The sequence below is a fragment of the Coregonus clupeaformis genome, chromosome 27 (genome assembly GCF_020615455.1).
Source record: "Coregonus clupeaformis isolate EN_2021a chromosome 27, ASM2061545v1, whole genome shotgun sequence".
In the NCBI taxonomy this organism is placed as follows: domain Eukaryota; kingdom Metazoa; phylum Chordata; class Actinopteri; order Salmoniformes; family Salmonidae; genus Coregonus; species Coregonus clupeaformis.
Genome location: NC_059218.1, coordinates 5,642,691 through 5,667,068, shown reverse-complemented (window position 1 = coordinate 5,667,068; position 24,378 = coordinate 5,642,691). Strand labels below are relative to the sequence as shown.

The 24,378-nt window shown below is 42.2% G+C and overlaps 1 protein-coding gene across 4 annotated transcripts in view; it reads right to left on the bottom strand.

Annotated features, from left to right (window-relative positions):
- LOC121541744 (protein unc-13 homolog B-like) overlaps nt 1-21,837 on the bottom strand; it is a 131,590-nt gene extending 109,753 nt beyond the window's left edge. For all 4 annotated transcript variants that reach the window (XM_045208009.1, XM_045208011.1, XM_045208010.1 and 1 more), the window contains exon 1: nt 21,624-21,837. In XM_045208009.1, the coding sequence (XP_045063944.1) occupies nt 21,624-21,645 (22 nt within the window). In that variant the 5' untranslated portion in view covers nt 21,646-21,837. The remainder of the gene's footprint in view (nt 1-21,623) is intronic.
- Nucleotides 21,838-24,378: the final 2,541 nt, after the last annotated feature.

The window sequence follows — 24,378 nt, the reverse complement described above, 5'->3', positions numbered from 1 at the left end:
AGTCATGGCTCTACGTAGTACTGTGTGCCTCCCATAGTCTGTTCTGGACTTGGGAACTGTGAAGGGACCTCTGGTGGCATGTCTTGTGGGGTATGCATGGGTGTCTGAGCTGTGTGCTCCGACACCCATGCATCATTTAAACAGACAGCTCGGTGCTTTCAACATGTCAATACCTCTCCAAATACAAGTAGTGATGAAGTCAGTCTCTCCTCCACTTTGAGCCAGGAGAGATTGACATGCATATTATTAATGTTTGCTCTCTGTATACATCCAAGGGCCAGTCGTGCTGCCCTGTTCTGAGCCAATTGCAATTTTCCTAAGTCCCTCTTTGTGGCACCACACGACTGAACAGTAGTCCAGGTGCGACAAAACTAGAGCCTGTAGGACCTGCCTTGTTGATAGTGCTGTTAAGAAGGTAGAGCAGTGCTTTATTATGGACAGACTTCTCCCCATCTTAGCTACAGTTGTATCAATATGTTTTGACCATGACAGTTTACAATCCAGGGTTACTCCATGCAGTATAGTCACCTCAACTTGCTCAATTTCCACATAATGTATTACAGGATTTAGTTGAGGTTTAGGGTTTAGTGAATGATTTGTCCCAAATATAATTATTTAAGTTTTTGAAATATTTAGGACTAACTTATTCCTTGTCACCTATTGTGAAACTAACTGCAGCTCTTTGTTAAGTGCTGCAGTCATTTCAGTCGCTGTAGTAGCTGACGTGTATAGTGTTGAGTCATACACATACATAGACACACTGGCTTTATCTCAGACTGGCCAATAAAAATTAAAGATTAAGATGGGCAGTCTGAGATATGGCTTTTTCTTTGCAACTCTGCCTAGAAGGTCAGCATTCCGGAGTCTCCTCTTCACTGTTGACGTTGAGACTGGTGTTTTACGGGTACTATTTAATGAAGCTGCCAGTTGAGGACCTGTGAGGCGCCCGTTTCTCAAACTAGACACTAATGTATTTGTCCTCTTGCTCAGTTGTGCACCGGGGCCTCCCACTCCTCTTTCTATTCTGGTTAGAGCCAGTTTACGCTGTTCAGTGAAGGGAGTAGTACACAGCGTTGTACGAGATCTTCAGTTTATTGCCAATAGCCTTCATTTCTCAGAACAAGAATAGACTGACGAGTTTCAGAAGAAAGTTATTTGTATCTGGCCATTTTGAGCCTGTATTCAAACCCACAATTCCTGATGCTCCAGATACTCAACTAGTCTCAAGAAGGCCAGTTTTATTGCTTCTTTAAATCAGCACAACAGTTTTCAGCTGTGCTAACATAATTCAAAGGGGTTTTCTAATGATCAATTAGCCTTTTAAAATGATAAACTTGGATTAGCAAACAACGTGCCATTTGAACACAGGACTGATGGTTGCTGATAATGGGCCTCTGTACGCCTATGTAGATATTTAAAAAAAAAATATCTGCAGTTTCCAGCTACAATAGCCATTTACAACATTAACAATGTCTACACTGTATTTCTGATCAATTAGATGTTATTTTAATGTTCAAAAAATTGCTTTTCTTTCAAAAACAAGGAAATTTCTAAGTGACCCAAAACTTTTGAACGGTAGTGTACATTTTCAAGCATTTCACACGTTATCCAGATACTGATTGTTATCACTTGGTGGTCTATAGCAGCATCCCACAAGAATTGGCTTTAGGTGAGGCAGATGAACCTGTAGCCATATTACCTCAACAGTATTTAACATGAGATCCTCTAAGCTTGACAGAAATGTGGTTCTGAATATAAACAGCAACACCTTCACCACTGGCATTTCTGTATTTTCGGTAAATGTTATAACCTTGTATTGCTACCACTGTATCGTCAAAGGTATTCTCTAAGTGAGTTTCAGAGATAGTCAGAATATGAATGTCATCTGTTACTAGCAAGTTATTAATTTAATGAACCTTGTTTCTTAAGCTACATACAGTGGGGAGAACAAGTATTTGATACACTGCCGATTTTGCAGGTTTTCCTACTTACAAAGCATGTAGAGGTCTGTAATTTTTATCATAGGTACACTTCAACTGTGAGAGACGGAATCTAAAACAAAAATCCAGAAAATCACATTGTATGATTTTTAAGTAATTAATTTGCATTTTATTGCATGACATAAGTATTTGATCACCTACCAACCAGTAAGAATTCCAGCTCTCACAGACCTGTTAGTTTTTCTTTAAGAAGCCCTCCTGTTCTCCACTCATTACCTGTATTAACTGCACCTGTTTGAACTCGTTACCTGTATAAAAGACACCTGTCCACACACTCAATCAAACAGACTCCAACCTCTCCACAATGGCCAAGACCAGAGAGCTGTGTAAGGACATCAGGGATAAAATTGTAGACCTGCACAAGGCTGGGATGGGCTACAGGACAATAGGCAAGCAGCTTGGTGAAAAGGCAACAACTGTTGGCGCAATTATTAGAAAATGGAAGAAGTTCAAGATGACGGTCAATCACCCTCGGTCTGGGGCTCCATGCAAGATCTCACCTCGTGGGGCATCAATGATCATGAGGAAGGTGAGGGATCAGCCCAGAACTACACGGCAGGACCTGGTCAATGTCCTGAAGAGAGCTGGGACCACAGTCTCAAAGAAAACCATTAGTAACACACTACGCCGTCATGGATTAAAATCCTGCAGCGCACGCAAGGTCCCCCTGTTCAAGCCAGCGCATGTCCAGGCCCGTCTGAAGTTTGCCAATGACCATATGGATGATCCAGAGGAGGAATGGGAGAAGGTCATGTGGTCTGATGAGACAAAAATATAGCTTTTTGGTCTAAACTCCACTCACGTGTTTGGAGGAAGAAGAAGGATGAGTACCATCCCAACCGTGAAGCATGGAGGTGGAAACATCATTCTTTGGGGACGCTTTTCTGCAAAGGGGACAGGAAGACTGCACCGTATTGAGGGGAGGATGGATGGGGCCATGTATTGCGAGATCTTGGCCAACAACCTCCTTCCCTCAGTAAGAGCATTGAAGATGGGTCGTGGCTGGGTCTTCCAGCATGACAATGACCCGAAACACACAGCCAGGGCAACTAAGGAGTGGCTCCGTAAGAAGCATCTCAAGGTCCTGGAGTGGCCTAGCCAGTCTCCAGACCTGAACCCAATAGAAAATATTTGGAGGGAGCTGAAAGTCCGTATTGCCCAGCGACAGCCCCGAAACCTGAAGGATCTGGAGAAGTTCTGTATGGAGGAGTGGGCCAAAATCCCTGCTGCAGTGTGTGCAAACCTGGTCAAGACCTACAGGAAACGTATGATCTCTGTAATTGCAAACAAAGGTTTCTGTACCAAATATTAAGTTCTGCTTTTCTTTTTTATTTGGGGGGATGGATCAGCTTAATATTGCAGATAGATTGCATCTTCTATCAATGTAATTGTCTGCATCACTTCCAATCCCCCATGTTTTTATTTATTTTTTATATATATATTCCCCTTTATTACTTTTCAACCCCACCATCCTTTCCCTACTTGGAGTAAATTAGTGAACAACAACGCCCAGGCCTCTACTTCCGGTCTATACTTACTATCTACACCTTATGGACAGAGTTAATTTTACAATAATTCATATATATATATATATATATATATATATATATATATATATATTTATTTATTTTTTTGCTCCTGAACTTCTTCTACTCTCAACCTCTCCGATCATTTTCATGATGTCCATCCGGTTTGCTTCTAAATGCCATATCTTTCTAACTGTGCTCTTTCCCAAAAGCTCCCAACATACAACCTATATACTTATTATGGACACAGTATGCTTACATTATTAGCTATCTTTGTTATTATTTGTTGTTATTTGTTATTAGTCCCATCCTTCAACTCTATTCAATACCTCCCATCTATCTCTTAACACCATCCATATAGGATTTCTATTTGCCATATATATTTCAACCGTACTGTGATGTTTTACAAAAGTTCTGAACCTTTCTATTCTCATTGCTTCTACAGATTGTGAATTAAAAATGAACATTTTTGCTAAAAGTATTATTATATTATTGATTGATTGACTATGACTTTTCAGATCACCCAGTAATGCTATCTGCAAGGTTAGTTCCAGGTAAATATTGCAATCCTTTAGCCATTCCTGGACCTGTGTCCAAAAACAAGCTACAAATGGACAGAACCAAAACAAATGATCTAATGATTCTATCTCTTCACAGCAAAATCTGCAGAGCTGGGAAGATTGTATCCCCCATATAAATAACATTCTATTGGTAGCAAGAATTTTATATATATATATATCCCCCCCCCAAAAAAAAAAAAAAAAAAAAAAAGTTCTGCTTTTCTGATGTATCAATTACTTATGTCATGCAATAAAATGCAAATTAATTACTTAAAAATCATACAATGTGATTTTCTGGATTTTTGTTTTAGATTCCGTCTCTCACAGTTGAAGTGTACCTATGATAAAATTACAGACCTCTACATGCTTTGTAAGTAGGAAAACCTGCAAAATCGGCAGTGTATCAAATACTTGTTCTCCTCACTGTATGTTAACGTTGGCTATTTTGAGCACTTTTCTGGGATGCTTGCTTGTTTTCACTGCTTTACTGGGAAGCTTAGCAGAAGTAGATATTCTCATGTTATTTATGTTAGTGCAGGGTGAGCTGCACACAGTGGACTTCCTACTAGGGCACACCACCTCAGTGCTAACAGCATAAATCTGGTTCATAAGCACGATTGCTGCATACAATAGCTGTAGGATCAGCAGAGGCATTCATGGCCTTTAGAGGGACATAAATTAGGTTACTTACATTGTGTCTACCAATGCCCCGGGTATAATGTACATTTGCTTGAGAGGATCTGCAGAGAAGAATGTGAGAAATTCCCCAAATACAGGTGTGCCACGCTTGTAGCGTCATACCCAAGAAGACTCAAGGCTGCCAAAGAGGCATCAACTAAGTACTGAGTAAAGGGTTTGAATACTTATGTAAATATTAAAAGTATTTTTTTTAAATATAAATTTGCAAACATTTCTAAAAACCTGTTTTTGCTTTGTCATTATGGGGTATTGTGTGTAGATTGATGAGTGGAAAAAACTACTTAATCCATTTTAGAATAAGGCTGTAACTTAAAATGTGGAAAAAGTCAAGGGGTCTGAATACTTTCCGAATGCACTGTATCTAACTATAGTTGACAAATGGCCTACCAAATGTCCGAAATTATAAGCAGAAACTTGTCTAAATTCGGGGTAAAAGTAGCCAGTAGGCTATACGGTCCAGTACGGAGTATCAGCTAAATATATTATGGAATTATGGTGGATGGAACTGCGTAGGTAGCCTACGTTTTGAAGTGATTTGTTTGACAATCAGATGAAATCATCACACAACATCCATGACATGCGAAACTAAGCCAGCGCAGACCGCGAAAAACAACAGTAAAGGGGATAAGATGTTTACATGCCACAGTATCCCGTCTGATCAGCATAGCCCAGGAATCTTATCTGGGTTTCTCATAACCGGGATACACGCCTTTTCGGGTTATTGTAAATGGGATATGATGTTAATATGCATCAACTCAAAAAAATAATACTTGAGTATCCCGAATAATAGAAAACAAGAGCAGAAAAACAACCTCTAGTGCACTCTGGTGTATTTTTTAGACCTTTCCAGTTATGGAATTGAAAGATGGTTTAGAGGGGATTAATTGTGAATGCGGCTCCGGCCTTATGTACAGCCAAATAAACGACTGGGCCGGGATAGCAGATAGACAGGATTGGGTGGTGGTGAGTGACAGAAGCTGACATTACATGATTTTAATATCAGCATGTGCAGCTCTTCCCCCTTGCTCTCTGTACACAGCTAGAATCACACGCAGCCCAAGTGAGTGTGGCTCTATTTATTTACCTGTCTTAGTTTGCCACGTTGCTGGTGGTAAGATTAAGTGGCTATTGGCTAAGAGACGAGAGAGAGAGAATGCTTTCTAAATACAAGTTAAAATGCACCTGCCATCTTCCATTCTCTACACAAGGGGTTCCCAACCTGGGGGGAGCTGAGCTATGACCTAAATTACAGGAGTCAAAGAAATTGGACTTGGGAAGTAGTCGTATACAATGTGTGACTGCTATATACAGGGGGTACCAGTACAAGATCAATGTGCAGGGGTATGAGGTATTTGAGGTAGATATGTACATGAAGGCAGGGTAAAGTGACTAGGCATCAGGAGAGAGTAAAATAAAGAACAGTGTGTGTGTGTTAGGTTTGTGTGTCTATGTAGTGTGTGGGTTTTGTGTTAAGTCCTTAGTGATGTGGACGCCAAAGAACTTGAAGCTCTCGACCCGCTCCACTACAGCCCCGTTGATGTGGATGGGGGCGTACTCTCCCCTCTTTCTCCTATAGTCCACGATCAGCTCCTTTGTCCTGGCACCACACTGCTAAGTCTCTGACCACCACACTCATCGCAGTCTGTGATCAGGCCTACCACCGTTGTGTCGTCAGCTAACATAATGATGGTGTTGGAGTCATGCGTGGCCACGCAGTCATGGGTGAACAGGGAGTACAGGAGGGGACTAACCACAAACCACTGAGGGGCCCCCGTGTTGAGGGTTAGTGTGGCGGAGGTGTTGTTGCCTACCTATCACCTGGGACCAGCCTGTTAGGAAGTCCAGGATCCAGTTGCAGAGGGAGGTGTTCAATCCCAGTGTCCCCAGCTTGGTGATGAGCTTGGAGGCGACTATAGTTTTGAACGCTGAGCTGTAGTCTATGAACAGCATTCTCACTGTAGTTATTTCTCTTATCCAGGTGGGAGAGGGCAGTGTGAAGTGCAATTGAGATTGCGTCATCTGTGGATCTGTTGGGGCAGTATGCAAATTGGAGTGGGTCCAGGGTGTCTGGGATGATGGTGTTGATGTGTGTCATGACCAGCCTTTCAAAGCACTTTGTAATTACAGATGTTATTTAGGCAGGTTACCTTGGAGTTCTTGGAAACAGGGGAAAAAGAGGGTCAGCTTGAAAAATGTTGGGATTACAGACTTGGACAAGGAGAGATGGAAAACTTATGTGACGACACTTGCCAGCTGGTCTGCACATTCTTTGAAAACGTGACCTGGTATTTCCGGCGACCTTGCGAGTGTTAACCTGTTTAAAAGTTATACTCAAATTGGCCACGTGAGTGAGATCACAGTCATCCAGAACAACAGGGGCTGTCACGCAAGACTCAGTGTTGTATTCCTCAAAGCGAGCATGGATTTGGTTTTCTATAGTGTCCTCATGTAAATAGCCTGTTTTTTGTTTTTTTCGTATATATTTCTCAATCTCACTTTCTAACCATTAACTAAATATACTTTCCTGCAACCCGCCTCACCCAATGTGGAACGGATTCTATTATTTATTTTTATCCAGAACCTCTGGCTGAAACTAGCCAGCTAGCCAGCTAACTAGCTACTTGCTATTAGCCACCGTTAGCGGTCTTCACCATTGTCCGTGGCCGGCACTACCTACCAGCCAGCTCTAGCCTGGACAATTATCGGCCAGTCTGCACATCGCGCTATCGAGCCAGAGCATATCGGATTTTCTGCCGGAATCACTGGACCTTAACACTGGATCATCGCAACTAGCTAGCTGCAACCGAGTGGCTGTTGTTTTTGGCTAATCACCACTGTCCGAAGCTAGCCCCACTTAGCCTTGAGCTAGCCTCGAGCCAGGCCCATCTCCCGGCTATCTACCTCTCTGTCAACCGGACGGGACCTCCTAGTGTTGACACGGAGCCCCACCAATCCATCACGACTGGTCTGCCGACGTAATCGTCAGATGTGGTTTCAACAGGCTTCCCGTTGCGACGACCACGAAGATCCATCTGCTAGCCCCGGCCCGCTAGCACGCGCAAACAACAGCCGTGCCTCCTGCTCGCCTGTGCTTTAGCAGCCTACGATCTGCTCCCGTACATACTTAGTGCTGTTCACTGGACCTTATGATCACTCAGCTACACAGCTAATGCCTGCTGGACTGTTCCTTTACACGGTACCCCATCCTGTTTATCTGTTTAGCCTCAGCCCAAACTTTCGTCGCCATTAACAGTTGTTGTCTTAGCCCTCTCGAATAACACCTGTGATTGCGTTATGCCTCTCTCCCACGTCAATATGCCTAGCCATTTGCTGTTTGGGTTAGTTGTTATTATACAATTTCACTGTAGAGCCCAAAGTTAAGCTCAATCAGCCTCAGAGAGCTCCTTTGTCCCACCCCCCATACACACGAAGACCGGCTCAAATCGGTACCTCCAGTGATGCTCTCTCTTTCATTGTTACCCAATGCTTAGGTGTTCCTCCACTGTACTCATATCCTTCCATATCCTTGTCTGTACATAATGCCCTGAATCAATTCTACAACGCCCGGAAATCTGCCCCTCTTCTCTGTACCCAACGCACTAGGAGACCAGTTCTTAAAGCCTTTAGCCGTATCCTTATTATATTCCTCCTCTGTTCCTCTGGTGATGTAGAGGTTAACGCAAGCCCTGTAGACCCCAGTATCACTCCTACCCTCCAGGCACTATCATTTGTTGACTTCTGTAACCGTAAAAGCCTTGGTTTCTTGCATGTTAACATCAGAAGTCTCCTCCCCAAGTTTAAGTTATTCACTGCGTTAGCACACTCTGCCAACCCTGATGTTCTAGCAGTGTCTAAATCTTGGCTTAGGAAGGCCACCAAAAATGCAGAAATGTTCATTCCGAATTACAAAAATTTCCGTCTAGATAAAACTGCCAAAGGGGGCAGAGTTGCAATCTACTGTAGAGATAGCCTGCAGAGCTCTATCATACTATCCAGGTCTGTGCCCAAACAGTTTAAGCTTCTACTTCTAAAAATCCACCTTTCCAGAAATAAGTCTCTCACTGTTTGCTACAGACCCCCCTCAGCCCCCAGTTGTGCCCTGGACACCATATGTGAATTGATTGCCCCCCATCTATCCACAGAGTTCGTACTGCTTGGTGACCTAAACTGGGATATGCTTAACACCCCGGCCGTCCTACAATCTAAACTAGATGCCCTCAATCTCACACAAATAATCAAGGAACCTACCAGGTACAACCCTAAATCCGTAAACAGGGGCACCCTCATAGATATCATCCAGACTAATTGACCCTCTAAATACACCTCCGCTGTCTTCAACCAGGATCTCAGCGATCACTGCCTCATTGCCTGCGTCCGCAATGGGTCCGCGGTCAAACGACCACCCCTCATCACTGTCAAACGCTCCCTAAAACACTTCAGCGAGCAGGCCTTTCTAATTGACCTGGCCCGGGTATCCTGGATGGATATTGACCTCATTCCGTCAGTAGAGGGTGCCTGGATGTTCTTCAAAAGTGCTTTCCTCTCCATCTTAAATAAGCATGCCCCATTCAAAAAATGCAGAACTAAGAACAGATATAGCCCCTGGTTCACCCCAGACATGACTGCCCTTGACCAGCACAAAAACATCCTGTGGCGTACTGCATTAGCATCGAACAGCCCCCACGATACGCAACTTTTCAGGGAAGTTGGGAACCAATATACACAAGCAGTTAGGAAAGCAAAGGCTAGCTTTTTCAAACACAAATGTGCATCCTGTAGCACTAACTCCCAAAGGTTTTGGGACACTGTAAAGTCCATGGAGAATAAGAGCACCTCCTCCCAGCTACCCACTGCACTGAGGCTAGGAAACACCGATAAATCTACGATAATCGAGAATTTCAATAAGCATTTTGCTACGGCCACCCCTACCCCGGCCACCAGTTCTGCGCTGCAACTCGCCCATGCCCCCCCGCTTCTCCTTCACCCAAATTCAGATAGCTGATGTCCTGAAAGAGCTGCAAAATCTGGACCCCTACAAATCAGCTGGGCTAGACAATCTGGAACCTTTCTTTCTAAAATTAGCCGCTGAAATTGTCGCAACCCCTATTACTAGCCTGTTCAACCTCTCTTTCGTATCGTCTGAGATCCCCAGAGATTGGAAAGCTGCCGCGGTCATCCCCCTCTTCAAAAGGGGGTGACACTCTAGATCCAAACTGTTACAGACCTATATCCATCCTGCCCTGCCTTTTAACAAACAGATCACCGAACATTTCGAATCCCACCGTACCTTCTCCGCTATACAATCTGGTTTCCGAGCTGGTCATGGGTGCACCTCAGCCACGCTCAAGGTCCTAAACGATATAATAACCGTGATCGATAAAAGACAGTACTGTGCAGCCATCTTCATCGACCTGGCCAAGGCTTTTGACTCTGTCAATCTCCACATTCTTATTGGCAGACTAAATAGCCTTGGTTTCTCAAATGACTGCCTCGCCTGGTTCACCAACTACTTCTCAGATAGAGTTCAATGTGTCAAATCGGAGGGCCTGTTGTCTGGACCTCTGGCAGTCTCTATGGGGGTGCCATAGGGTTCAGTTCTCGGGCCGACTCTATCCTCTGTGTATATCAATGTTGTCGCTCTTGCTGCTGGTGACTCTCAGATCCACCTCTACGCAGACGACACCATTTTGTATCCATCTAGCCCTTCATTGGACACTGTTAACAAACCTCCAAACGAGCTTCAATGCCATACAACACTCCTTCCGTGGCCTCCAACTGCTCTTAAACGCTAGTAAAACTAACTGCATGCTCTTCAATCGAACGCTGCTTGCACCCGCCCGCCCGACTAGAATCAATACTCTTGGCGGGTCTGACTTAGAATATGTGGACAACTACAAATACCTAGGTGTCTGGTTAGACCGTAAACTCTCCTTCCAGACTCACAATAAGCATCTCGGCTTCCTATTTTGCAACAAAGCCTCCTTCACTCATGCTGCTAAACATGCCCTCGTAAAACGGACTATCCTACTGATCCTTGACTTCGGCGATGTCATTTACAAAATAGCTTCCAACACTCTACTTAGCAAATTTGATGTAGTCTATCACACCAAAGCCCCATATACTACCCACCAGTGACCTGTACGCTCTCGTTGGCTGGCCCTCACTACATATTCGTTGCCAAACCCACTGGCTCCAGGTCATCTATAAATCACTTCTAGGCAAATCCCTGCCTTATCTTAGCTCACTGGTCACCATAGCAACACCCACCCGTAGTATGCGTTCCAGCAGGTATATCTCACTGGTCATGCCCAAAGCCAACACCTCCTTTGGCCGCCATTCCTTCCAGTTCTCTGCTGCAAATGACTGGAACGAACTGCAAAAATCTCTGAAGCTGGAGACACTTATCTCCCTCACTAACTTTAAGCATCAGTTGTCAGAGCAGCTTACCGATCACTGCACCTGTACACAGCCCATCTGTAATTAGCCCACCCAACTACCTCATCCACATATTGTTATTTACATTGTTATTTATTTTGCTCATTTGCACCCCAGTATCTCTATTTGCATATCATCTTCTGCACATCTATCACTCCAGTGTTAATATTAAATTGTAATTATTTTGCACTATGGCCTATTTATTGCCTTACCTCCATAACTTACTACATTTGCACACACTTTTTATAGATTTTCTATTGTGTTATTGACTGTACGTTTTGTTTATTCCATCTGTAACTCTGTGTTGTTTTTTTATCGCACTGCTTTGCTTTATCTTGGCCAGGTCGCAGTTGTAAATGAGAACTTGTTCTCAACTGGCTTACCTGGTTAAATAAAGGTGAAATAAAAATACAATAAAAAATAAAAAGGCATTTAGCTCATTTGGGAGTTCCGCATCACTGGGCATCTCACAGCTGGGTTTCCCTTTTTAATCTGTTACTATTTGCAAGCCCTGCCACATACAGTATGTCGAGCGTCGGAGCCGGTGTAATAGGATTCCACCTTTCTCCTATATTGTCCTTTTGCATGTTTGATGTCTCAGAGGTCGTAGTGGGTTTTCTTGTATGCGTCCATGTCGGTGTCCCTTTCGTTGTAAGCAGTAGCTATAGCCTTCAGCCCAGCGCCGATATTGCCTGTAATCCATGGTTTTTAGTTTGGATACGTTCACATAGTCACTGTGGGGGCTACGTTTTCTATGCACTTATTGATGAAAGCCTGTGACTGCTGTGGTAAACTCCTCAATGGTTTCGGATGAATCCCGGAACATATCCCAGTCTGTACTAGCAAAACAGTCTTGTAGTCTCACGCCTGCTTCATCGGACCACTTCCATGTTTGAGCGCGTCACTGGTACTTCCTGTTTGAGCTTTTATTTGTAAACAGGATAATGGAGTCTTGGTCAGATTTTCCGAAGGGAGGACGAGGGAGGGCCTTGTATGCATTTCTGTGGGTAGAATAAAAGTAGTCTACAGTTTTAGCGCTCCTAGTGGTGGAGGAGACCCGTTGGTAAAAGTCTCACCAATTGATCTGATCACTTTCTCTAAAAGAGAATATGTATAATTAAATTGAGGGTTCATATAAATTATAATAACAATAAAACATATTAGGTAGCGGTATTTATTTAATAGCCTTCCTAAAAGATGAGTATGTTGAATTGCAGGAAATTAGCTTCAAAACAAAATTTTCCTAGGTCGCTCAAATTAAACAAAATCAAGCTGGTGATGTATTTAATCAAAAAAAGGTGAAAGGGGGGGGCCTGGGGGAAAAAGGTTGGGAACCCCTGCTCCACACACACTCCTGTCCTCTCCCTCACACTGGGAGATTCTCAATTGGGAAAAGGTCTGTCCACTCCTCGACTCCTCCATTCCATGACCCGGAAACCGATAAGTGGTCGCCATATGTAGGAGAGTGTCAATTCATTAATAGGCGAATGGAGGAGTTTGCTCCTCTACTCGATTGCCTCCTCCAGCAGAGGATGTTCCCATGTATCCTACCACGGAAGAGTTTTGAAATCCGCCACACTCCCTTTGAAACAACTGTTGTTTTCTCAGATGAGAAAAGCATGCACACATTAAAAAAATGATTAGCTACTTATCCTTGTATCTATACTGAACAAAAATATAAACGCAACATGCAACAAAGATTTTACTGAGTTACAGTTCATATAAGGAAATCAGTCAATTTAAATAAATAAATTAGGTCATAATCTATGGATTTCACATGACTAGGCAGGGGTGCAGCCATAGGTGGGCATAGGCCCACCCACTTGGCAGCCAGGCCCACCAACTGGGGAGCAAGGCCCAGCCAATCAGAATGAGTTTTTCCCCACAAAACGGCTTTGTTACAGAGATAAATACTCCTCAGCACCAGAAATAAGCTTTTTGTGCGTATGGAACATTTCTGGGATTATTTATTTCAGCTCACGAAACATGGGACCAACACTTTACATTTTTGTTCAGTGTATAACATTTCTAGCACAACTAGCTACATTCTTTTTACCACTTTACACATGTATTTTGGGATTCCACCTCCGTAAACGTTATTTGCCTGATGACGTGCTAGAGAAGGAGTCTAATTTCATACAAGCGCATTTGTTTCCACGTTTCCTCTCCTTGCCTCTTCTCCTCGATTGCCTTTGACCTTTTTCAAAAAAGGCGAGCACGGAGAAGAGGATGCGAGGAGTCAAGGAAATCCAATTGAGATTATCCCACTGGCTCTGTGGAAAGATGAAAGGGAGCAGTGAAAAAGCAGAGAGGGTCGGGAGCGTGACATCAATGTTTCCAGAGAGGCTCTTCTAGGCCACCAGGCTGTGACTCTGGCCTGTGAGTTGGCACGATGGCATGATGTCCCAATCAAGCTGACGCCATTGTAAGCAGAGGCAAACAGAGCAGAGAGCCATAATGCGAACAGCCATTATGATGGAAACGGATGCTTACAGTGGCTTGTGAAAGTATTCACCCCCCTTGGCATTTTTCCTATTTTGTTGCCTTATGTGGAATTAAAATTGCTTTTTTGGGGAGTTTGCATCATTTGATTTGAAGATGCAAAATATGTTTTTTTTGCGAAACAAACAAGAAATAAGACAAAGAAACAGAAAACTTGAGCGTGCATAAGTATTCACCCCCCCAAAGTCAATACTTTGTAGAGCCACCTTTTGCAGCTGCAAGTCTCTTGGGGTACGTCTCTATAAGCTTGGCACATCTAGCCACTGGGATTTTTGCCCATTCTTCAAGGCAAAACTGCTCCAGCTCCTTCAAGTTGGATGGGTTCCGTTGGTGTACAGCAATCTTGAAGTCATACCACAGATTCTCAATTGGATTGAGGTCTGGGCTTTGACTAGGCCATTCCAAGACATTTAAATGTTTCCCCTTAAACCACTCAAGTGTTGCTTTAGAAGTATGCTTAGGGTCATTGTCCTGCTGGAAGGTGAACCTCCGTCCCAGTCTCAAATCTCTGGAAGACTGAAACAGGTTTCCCTCAAGAACTTCCCTGTATTTAGCGCCATCCATCATTCCTTCAATTCTGACCAGTTTCCCAGTCCCTGCCGAAGAAAAACATCCCCACAGCATGATGCTGCCACCACCATGCTTCACTGTGGGGATGGTGTTCTCGGGATGATGAGAGGTGTTGGGTTTGTGCCAGACATAGCGTTTTCCTTGATGGCCAAAAAGCTCAATTTTAGTCTCATCTGACCAGAGTACCTTCTTCCATGTGTTTGGGGAGTCTCCCACATGCCTTTTGGCTTACACCAAACGTGTTTGCTTATTTTTTTCCTTAAGCAATGGCTTTTTTCTGGCCACTCTTCCGTAAAGCCCAGTTCTGTGGAGTGTACGGCTTAAAGTGGTCCTATGGACAGATACAGTTGAAGTCGGGAGTTTACATACACTTAGGTTGGAGTCATTAAAACTCGTTTTTCAACCACTCAACAAATTTCTTGTTAACAAACTATCGTTTTGGCAAGTCGGTTAGGACATGTACTTTGTGCATGACACAAGTAATTTTTCCAACAATTGTTTACAGACAGATTATTTCACTTATAATTCACTGTATCACAATTCCAGTGGGTCAGAAGTTTACATACACTAAGTTGACTGTGCCTTTAAACAGCTTGGAAAATTCCAGAAAATGTCATTTACATTTACGTCATTTAGCAGACTCTCTTATCCAGAGCGACTTACAAATTGGTGCATTCAACTTATGATAGCCAGTGGGACAACCACTTTTTTTAATGGGGGGTTGGGGGAGGGGGGGGTAGAAGCTTTAGAAGCTTCTGATAGGCTAATTGACATAATTTAAGTCAATTGGAGGTGTACCTGTGGATGTATTTCAAGGCCTACCTTCAAACTCAGATGAAGAAACAAGATTGTAGACCTCCACAAGTCTGGTTCATCCTTGGGAGCAATTTCCAAACCCCTGAAGGTACCACCTTCATCTGTACAAACAATAGTATGCAAGTAGAAACACCATGGGACTACGCAGCCGTCATACCGCTCAGGAAGGAGACGCGTTCTGTCTCCTAGAGATGAACGTACTTTGGTGCGAAAAGTGCAAATAAATCCCAGAACAACAGCAAAGGACCTTGTGAAGATGCTGGAGGAAACAGGTACAAAAGTATCTATATCCACAGTAAAACGAGTCCTATATCGACATAACCTGAAAGGCCGCTCAGCAAGGAAGAAGCCACTGGTCCAAAACCGCCATAAAAAAGCCAGACTACGGTTTGCAACTGCACATGGGGACAAAGATCGTACTTTTTGGAGAAATGTCCTCTAGTCTGATGAAACAAAAATATAACTGTTTGGCCATAATGACCATCGTTACATTTGGAGGAAAAAGTGGGATGCTTGCAAGCCAAAGAACACCATCCCAACTGTGAAGCACGGGGGTGGCAGCATCATGCTGTGGGGGTGCTTTCACCCAAGTTAAACAATTTAAAAGGCAATGCTACCAAATACTAATTGAGTGTATGTAAACTTTTGACCCACTGGGAATGTGATGAAAGAAATAAAAGCTGAAATAAATCATTCTCTCTACTATTATTCTGACATTTCACATTCTTAAAATAAAGTGGTGATCCTAACAGACCTAAGACAGGGAATTTTTACTAGGATGAAATGTCAGGAATTGTGAAAAACTGAGATTAAATGTATTTGGCTAAAATGTATGTAAACTTCCGACGTCAACTGTACTCCAATCTCCACAGTGGAGCTTTGCAGCTCCTTCAGGGTTATCTTTGGTCTCTTTGTTGCCTCTCTGATTAATGCCCTCCTTGCCTGGTCCGTGAGTTTTGGTGGCTGGCCCTCTCTTGGCAGGTTTGTTGTGGTGCCATATTCTTTCCATAAAAAATAAAAAAATGGATTTAATGGTGCTCTGTGGAATGTTCAAAGTTTCTGATATTTTTTTATAACCCAACCCTGATCTGTACTTCTCCACAACTTGATCCCTGACCTGTTTGGAGAGATCCTTGGTCTTCATGGTGCCGCTTGCTTGGTGGTGCCCCTTGCTTAGTGGTGTTGCAGACTCTGGGGCCTTTTAGAACAGGTGTATATATACTGAGATCATGTGACAGATCATGTGACAGTTAGATTGCACACAGGTGGACTTTAACTAATTATGTGACTTCTGAAGGTAATTGGTTGCACCAGATCTTATTTAGGGGCTTCATAGCAAATACTTTTTTGAAACAAGTTATTTTTTTAAAATTCAATTTCACCAATTTGGACTATTTAGTGTATGTCCATTACGTGGTCCTCTGTAGCTCAGCTGGTAGAGCACGGCGCTTGTAACGCCAAGGTAGTGGGTTCGATCCCCGGGACCACCCATACACAAAAAATAAAAAATGTATGCACGCATGACTGTAAGTGGCTTTGGATAAAAGCGTCTGCTAAATGGCATATTATTATATTATTATTATTATTATGAAATCCAAATAAAAATCCATTTAAATTACAGGTTGTAATGCAACAAAATAGGGAAAACGCCAAGGGGGATGAATACTTTTGCAAGGCACTGTATCTCTTTGTGGAAGCGGCTGTGTGAAGCCATCAGTGTTGGGCAGTTACTCAGTTAACCCATCAACATACTGTTTTCTAATCTTCTCTACTGTGTGCTCACCTGATGTCTAGCCATATATGTTTCTTTACCAAATAAGCTGACAAGAGTGACATATTTGATATTGGCAATGATAAGAACAACAAAATAACACTAAGCAGTAAAAGGAAACAAGCCAAGTTATAATAATTTAAGCCAGGGTATATTAGTTTTAGTAGATTACAAACACAGCAGAGCAAAGAAATGATGGGATAGACAAAGGTAACAGCAGTTCCAGTAACAATACTACATACCAACGATATCATTTATCACATCCACTCAAACTTTAAGATACGTTTGGGAGCTGCCAGCAGCCCAGCACAAGGTGCATTTGAATATTGACTACCTTGCAACTGTTACTTAACTCGGAGGATTAGTACTGGTAACCCTTAAATTGGCACTCCAGTCTCCTTTCACCTCATTTAACACCTGGTTTACTTAACAAAAGGCACATCTCAATAGGTGGTCCAGGTAAGTCATGACATAGCACAATTGGGGGGGGCTTTCCTCTTTTGTTCTCTATTGCTCCTCTATTGTTCCTCAAGCAAGGGGGGAGGTCAATGACATCACAGATTCCCATCAGACCATATCCTCGAAGCCCTACTCCTTGAAGTTTGCAGTTGTATCTAAAAATATACTATTTTGCTCAAAACATATTTTTTTACCCTTTAGTACTGTGTTGTTTACTGTATTTATACATGGGATATCGCTTTTCAACAGTAAAAGTTTTTAAAAAATAGCTGGAGGACATCTTTAAGTTTGGGTCAGAGGAGGCACATCATGTGAACACATATGGTGGATGGGACAGACACTACTGACTCCGGCCCTGCATGCCTGCGGGCCCAGGGAGACAGGAAGATACGTTCAGGAAGTGGGGTCAAAGGCTCCTGCTGCGGCTGGTATTGTTCTGTATTTACACACTGCACTGGGCTGATGAAGTGGAGGCTATGGGCGGGCAAGCAGGCCACAGAGCGAGAGACAGAGACAGAGACAGAGAGCAACAGATGGCCATAGGATTTCTCTTGCAATCTCTCAGGTCTCTGACCTCTCTATATTTCACTACTCTGCTCACAATCTCTGTCTGTTCTATCGGACCAATTCTCTTTTCTCCCTCTCAACATGACATCTTTCCCATGTCATTCCCCTCTCACACGATCTTCATGATTTAAAGGCCTAGTCCATACACCTCGAGCTATCCGTCTGTCCCTATCTATATATCAGATTTTTGACGCAGCTGAATCTGTGCCAAAGTCAACATGGCCCATTTCATGACATTGTTTGCTTTCACTTCTTGAAGACTGTCACGAACACTGCTTTTCTATAGCACTAAGAGACACACATTACTGTTTTTTTCAGAGGAGCCACAGACTAAATCCCAGTCCATGTCAATGGCACACTTAGCATTTGAAAAGGCTTGTTGGTACTCCTAAACACTCTGTTTGCAATACTAATCTACCAAATCAGAATGTCTATCCAGGATCCACACATTAGAATCCCTAGGTTTTCTGGAGAATATTATTTTGAGAGGTTCATGTGTACTGTCCACCCAGCCCTGATCCACACGCAGCAGGGGTCTCGTGACTGTCCCCGTCACACGTGGGCACTTGGAGGGGAGACCACTTATCTGTTGTGTAAAGACATCACCATGGAGATGGGCCTTTCTAAAGGCAATAAATAAACAAAAAAACATGGCGCTGCTGTACGGGGGAAGGCGTGAGTCACAGCAGCCAATCACATACAGGCCGACCAGCCAGTTTAGTGGGGACTCAATGGGAGGCGGCAGGTAGCGTAGCATTTAAGAGTGGTGGACCAGTAACAGAAAGGTTGCTGGTTCAAATCTGTAAGCTGGCAAGGTTTTAAAAAATCTGCCATTCTACCCTTGAGCAACACCCCCCCAAAAAAAATATAAAACTGCTCCCCGGGTGCCGATGACATGGACATCTATTAAGGCAGCCCCCTGCACCTCTCTGATTCAGAGGGGTTGGGTTAAATGCGGAAGACACATTTCGCTTGAATGCATTCAGTTGTGCAAATGACTAGGTTTCCCCTTTCAACACACTATTATGTTTGGGTTGGTAGCATAAACTACAGAAGCTCCTGTTTTCATTTTCCCAACACTAATCAATTAATGGTTGTCATACATTTTCAAGGAAGAACGTGTTCGAGGAAACCACAGTCGATTGAACAAACATGCACATTTTGAGTGTTCATTAGGCTACGTGTCTCTGGACATGCTGTGTCCACCTGTCCAGCCTCCTTATGACCCATTCACTGCCACAAGGCCTGTGACAGGCCCAGGTAGAGACTTGGTTTTAATAGGTGACGAACAAGATTGTTCTGGATGAGGAGAATTAAGGTTAGCCCATGGAGAGATGCCAAGAAAAGACAGCTACCATTTCTACTGTTTTGTTACCTCACCAAGTCTGGACGTGACAACAAATGCCGCTGGCTGAATTAGGTAAAATGAACACTTTGAAGACTCACTTGCAAGGTGTGATGAGCCTGACTACTGTGAATTTGTAGTTGGTTAGACCTGTGATAACAGAAAGACCTAGGTGACAAGACACACAAGCTCCTATAAAAAGTACCTCTGCCAACTGCTCTGCCTACTGGCCACAATCACACATCTTTGCCATAATGTACCTGCCAAAATATAATGATTGAAGAGATATGAAAATAATACCTCAAAGCATGGTTGACACTAGCATGTCTGCTATGTACACTTGCATGAGATGGGACATAAAATGTTGTTTAAACATTATTAGTATTGATGGAGACAGGCCTGAAAGACTTGACACTCAACACCTGCCTGTTTTTTATTCTGTCAAAAAGAGAAAGAGTGGCCATAAATTCTGAAATTACGCAAGAACCAAAAGAATATGAGCCAGAGGTATTGATGACAGAGCGGGAGCTAATAAAACTAAAAATCAGATGCTAGTCATTATTTTTCAATTTCATTAATAAATACATGTGGGTATTATTTTGTTACATTTGAGTATTTTTCCCAAACTGAAAAGCTAGGGAGAAAACCGGGACAAGCTCAAAAGTCACACTTTTCTAACATTATAAATAATTGAGAGAACTCAGTCAAGCAACATTGAATTTTTTGCATCTATTCCTTGATGGTATTTTGTGCATCATTTCAGTGACTGTAATTAAATCATCAATTGAACAAGGAGTCACTGTACAAGCATAAATAGGGCCAGAATTAAGCACCCTCAGAAAGGGAATTGAACAACAAACTGTACAAAATCTTATTTCTTATTTCTTTATTTTTTATCATGTGCTTTTGTTCTACCTTGTGTTTTTAGTAAGCATTGATAACTGCATTGTTGGGTTTAGAGCTTGCAAGAAAGGCATTTCACTGTACTTATGTACATGACATTAAAACTTGAAATTTGAAATGGGCAGCCAGTTTAGCCCCGACAAAAACGCCAGTCAACCTTTAATGAATTATGACTGTATACTTCCCATATCTACGAGCAAAAATGTGGTTTTGGCTAAGCTGACACTTATTTGACTCCAGACAGCATTATTAGAAAAATTATAACAGGTGTTTTACCTGATATGTAGTAGGACTATACTGTCTTAAAGTGTCCACTGTTTCCAGATTTCTATTAAATATGACCTATAATTAATTACAATGAGTGAAATAGTTTCCCTTCCAAACGTTTTTAATTAAATTGTTAAAAAGCAGCTTTTCTGTGTTGAAATGGGGTGGGCGTACCCCAACAACAGAATGGTGTGGGCGTATACTGGTCATTAAAAATATTCATGCTAGTAGACCGCTGATTGGCAAGCTCATCCTCCTCAAAAGGATGACATCATAATCTATGAGGCAATAGCAAGCATTTCTGAAAGGTCTGTTTAAGATACAAGTTTGAGGTGGGGATTTTGAAGTTTTTTTTCTCCAATTTATGCTTTGGTCACAAATATGAGTACAGGATGAGTCAACAACATTATTTGGGTATGAGTTAACAGAATATGAACTTTTAAAAGTTAGATTTTCAATGGACAGTTACTTTAAGACAGTTTAGGATCTTAAACAGAGACACTACCAAACAAGTCTAGTGTCTAGTAAATTAGATGTTTAGAGGAAATGATGGACATGGTGATCTAAGACATCCACAATCTAAAGATAAAAGGCTGTCTAGTGTCTAGAATCACACACACACACCTCATTTAGGTGGCATTGGTTTACATTATATTAAAATCAAACAAGTTGTAAATATACTTTTGATATCTCATTACAACTATTACACCTGCTAAAAATATTTATCTAGTGAAACTGCTTTTTACTACATATTTCAATGTAGTAATTTGGAAACTTTCATGTCAAACTGACAAATGTTGAGTCATAGCTGACAGAGAAGAAACACTGGAAAACAGCTGTGAATGGTGACGGCTCCCATCTCAAAATTACGTAATGTAGACACGCAGTCTCCAAATCCAAATGTTCAAATAGAATAGCCAAAATACACTATTTTATTATAATATCTGAGCTTTATGAGTTTCTCCTTCCTATCTGTATAAGGGAGACAAAAACGAAAATAACTCGGCTTCAACAAGGAAAAAAACTAAAACAACCAATCGCAAAAGTTCAATCCATCCAGTTTGGTCCATACTGCTGTCAAACCCGTTACATAAAATGTTTGCTGGGATTCACACTCTACTTCACTTGAAACAATTGTATTGCTTTCGCTTTATGAAGTCAATATCAATGAAAAATGTATTAATGAAAAATGTAATAACTCACCTCTTACACAAAGTAGAGACATGGCAAGAGTTTTTCTCTTGACAATCCCTCTAGTTCAAAAATGTACCTAACGTCTCAGCAAAAATGCGCTCCGCACGGTAACATTGCAAACACTGTCTCCAATCACTTTTTAAGGTCTTCGCAGAATTTCCAGAATTAGAGGTGGGCTTGAGATGCTGGAAATGGCAACGTAAAGGTTCGGCAGAGAGGAATAGCCCCCCAGCAAACGCACGCCATGACAAAATTCATTAGACTAACCTGAGGGCACCGCGATAAGAGGGCGGTGCCGAAATACTCTGTAATGACATCTAGCCCATCCATTGAGGGAGCATAATCTCTGAAAAGGGCGGACCATACATAAGGTTCTGACCAATCAATGAAGAGATACTGAAAACCACAGTTGAGGGAACAGGTGGTGACGCAGACTTGTCCCTCCTAGATAGTGGCCTGCTCTGTAGTTATTTTTTGGGGTAATTTTAGCAGACGCTCTTGTCTAGAGAGCAATTAGGGTTAAGTGCCTTGTTCAAAGCCTGGTCTCGGCTCCAGGCCGTTGGTGAAGTTCATCAGAAACTTCCTTCACCATGGAGTGGAGTTTTTGTCCGCTACATTGTCAGTTGGTCTTCTTTGGTTATCAGCATTTATAATCAGATTCAGATCCCTTGTAACTTTTTATATTGTTTCCTTGGAATTACAACATGTTGCCATGACATACAAAGCTTTCACATGTATGAATAGCCTATCACATAATTTTCCCTTGCAAATTCAATCAATAATATTACTATTTCATAAAATAGGCTGTCTACAATCAGCCCAATTCTGATATTTTTTCCACTTGTTGGTCTTTTGACCAATCACATCAGATCTTTTCACATCAGATCAGAATTGGGCTGCCTGTGTAAACGCAGCCTTACTGGTAGTTGAAAAAAGTTATTCATGCTTTATTTTTTCCAGACATTTGTTTTTCTATAGAGACACAAATGGATTGAAACAGCACCATTTCTGTTATTCAGTGAAATGTGTTGAGCAAGCATATGATAGACAACAACCATGCTTAAAGAATAATTAACTATAAATTACTAAGGATTGGAGTAATTTTGATTATGAATAAAACAATCATCACAAAACTGCTTTGTTGGCAATGGTGTCACATGAGTAAATTCTACATTATCATTGATACATTTTGTTAGACCTTTATTGTCCATTGACATGGAAATGATAAACTATTATATACTGAACAAAAATATAAATGCAACATGCAACAATTTCAATGATTTTACTAAGTTACAATTCATATAAGGAAATCAGTCAATTGAACTAATTTAATTAGGCCCTAATCTATGGATTTCACGACTGGGCAGGGGCTCAGCCATGGGTGGCCCTGGGAGGGCATAGGCCCACCCACTTGGGAGCCAGGCCCAGCCAATCAGAATGAGTTTTTCCCCACAAAAGGGCTTTATTACAGACAGAAATACTCCTCAGTTTCATCAGCTGTCCGGGTGGCTAGTCTCAGACAATCCCGCAGGTGAATATAATAATAATAATAATATGCCATTTAGCAGACGCTTTTATCCAAAGCGACTTACAGTCATGTGTGCATAAATTTTTATGTATGGGTGGTCCCGGGGATCGAACCCACTACCCTGGCGTTACAAGCGCCAAGCTCTAACCAATTGAGCTACAGAGGACCACCATGGTGTAGCTCAGCTGGTAGAGCACGGCGCTTGTAACGCCAAGGTAGTGGGTTCGATCCCCGGGACCACCCATACACACAAAAAAAAAATAATATGCACGCATGACTTTAAGTCGCTTTGGATAAAAGCGTCTGCTAAATGGCATATTATTATTATTATATTATTAAGAAGCCGTATGTGGAGGTCCTGGGCTGGCGTGTTTACACGTGGTCTGCGGTTGTGAGGACAGTTGGACGTACTGCCAAATTCTCTAAAACAACGTTGGAGGTGGCTTATGGTAGAGAAATTAACATTAACTTATCTGGCAACAGCTCTGGTAGATATTCCTGCAGTCAGCATGCTAATTGCACGCTCCCTCAAAACTTGAGACATCTGTGGCATTGTGTTGTGACAAAACTGCACACTTTAGAGTGGAATTGTATTAGGGACCTGTGTAATGAGCATGCTGTTTAATCAGCTTCTTGATATGCCACACCTGTCAGGTGGATGGAGTATCTTGGCAAAGGAGAAATGCTCACTAACAGGGATTTAAACAAATTTGTACACAAAATTTGAGACATGCTTTTTGTGTATGGAACATTTCTGGGATCTTTTATTTCAGCTCATGAAACATTGGACCAACACGTTGTGTTTATATTTTTGTTCAGTATATTTTACCTTTACATTAAAATAGATGATTTACATCTCTAGGTGGCCAATACCTTTTCGAGTCTGAATGATGTCATTATACCTAATGCAACCATTAGGATCACCTACAGCTTTGGTTGGGGTGGTTCATTTAATTGGTGATATTGTAGCAGCTTTGGTGGAACAGCAAGAGTGGGGGCTAGTTCGACATTGCAGGCAACTGCCGACTGTCTGATCTACAAATCACCTTGCATCATAAATAACTACTCATTATTATTTGTAGATCAGTCAGTCACTATTTACCCACAATGCTTTCAAACACAGCCTGGGACATGAACCCATACCCAGCATTCTGGACTAGTCCCTAATAGATTTTCCCAGTCATGGTGGCACCAGAAATGGTTTAGAAAAGTGGCTTTGCTGGGACTAGTAGACAA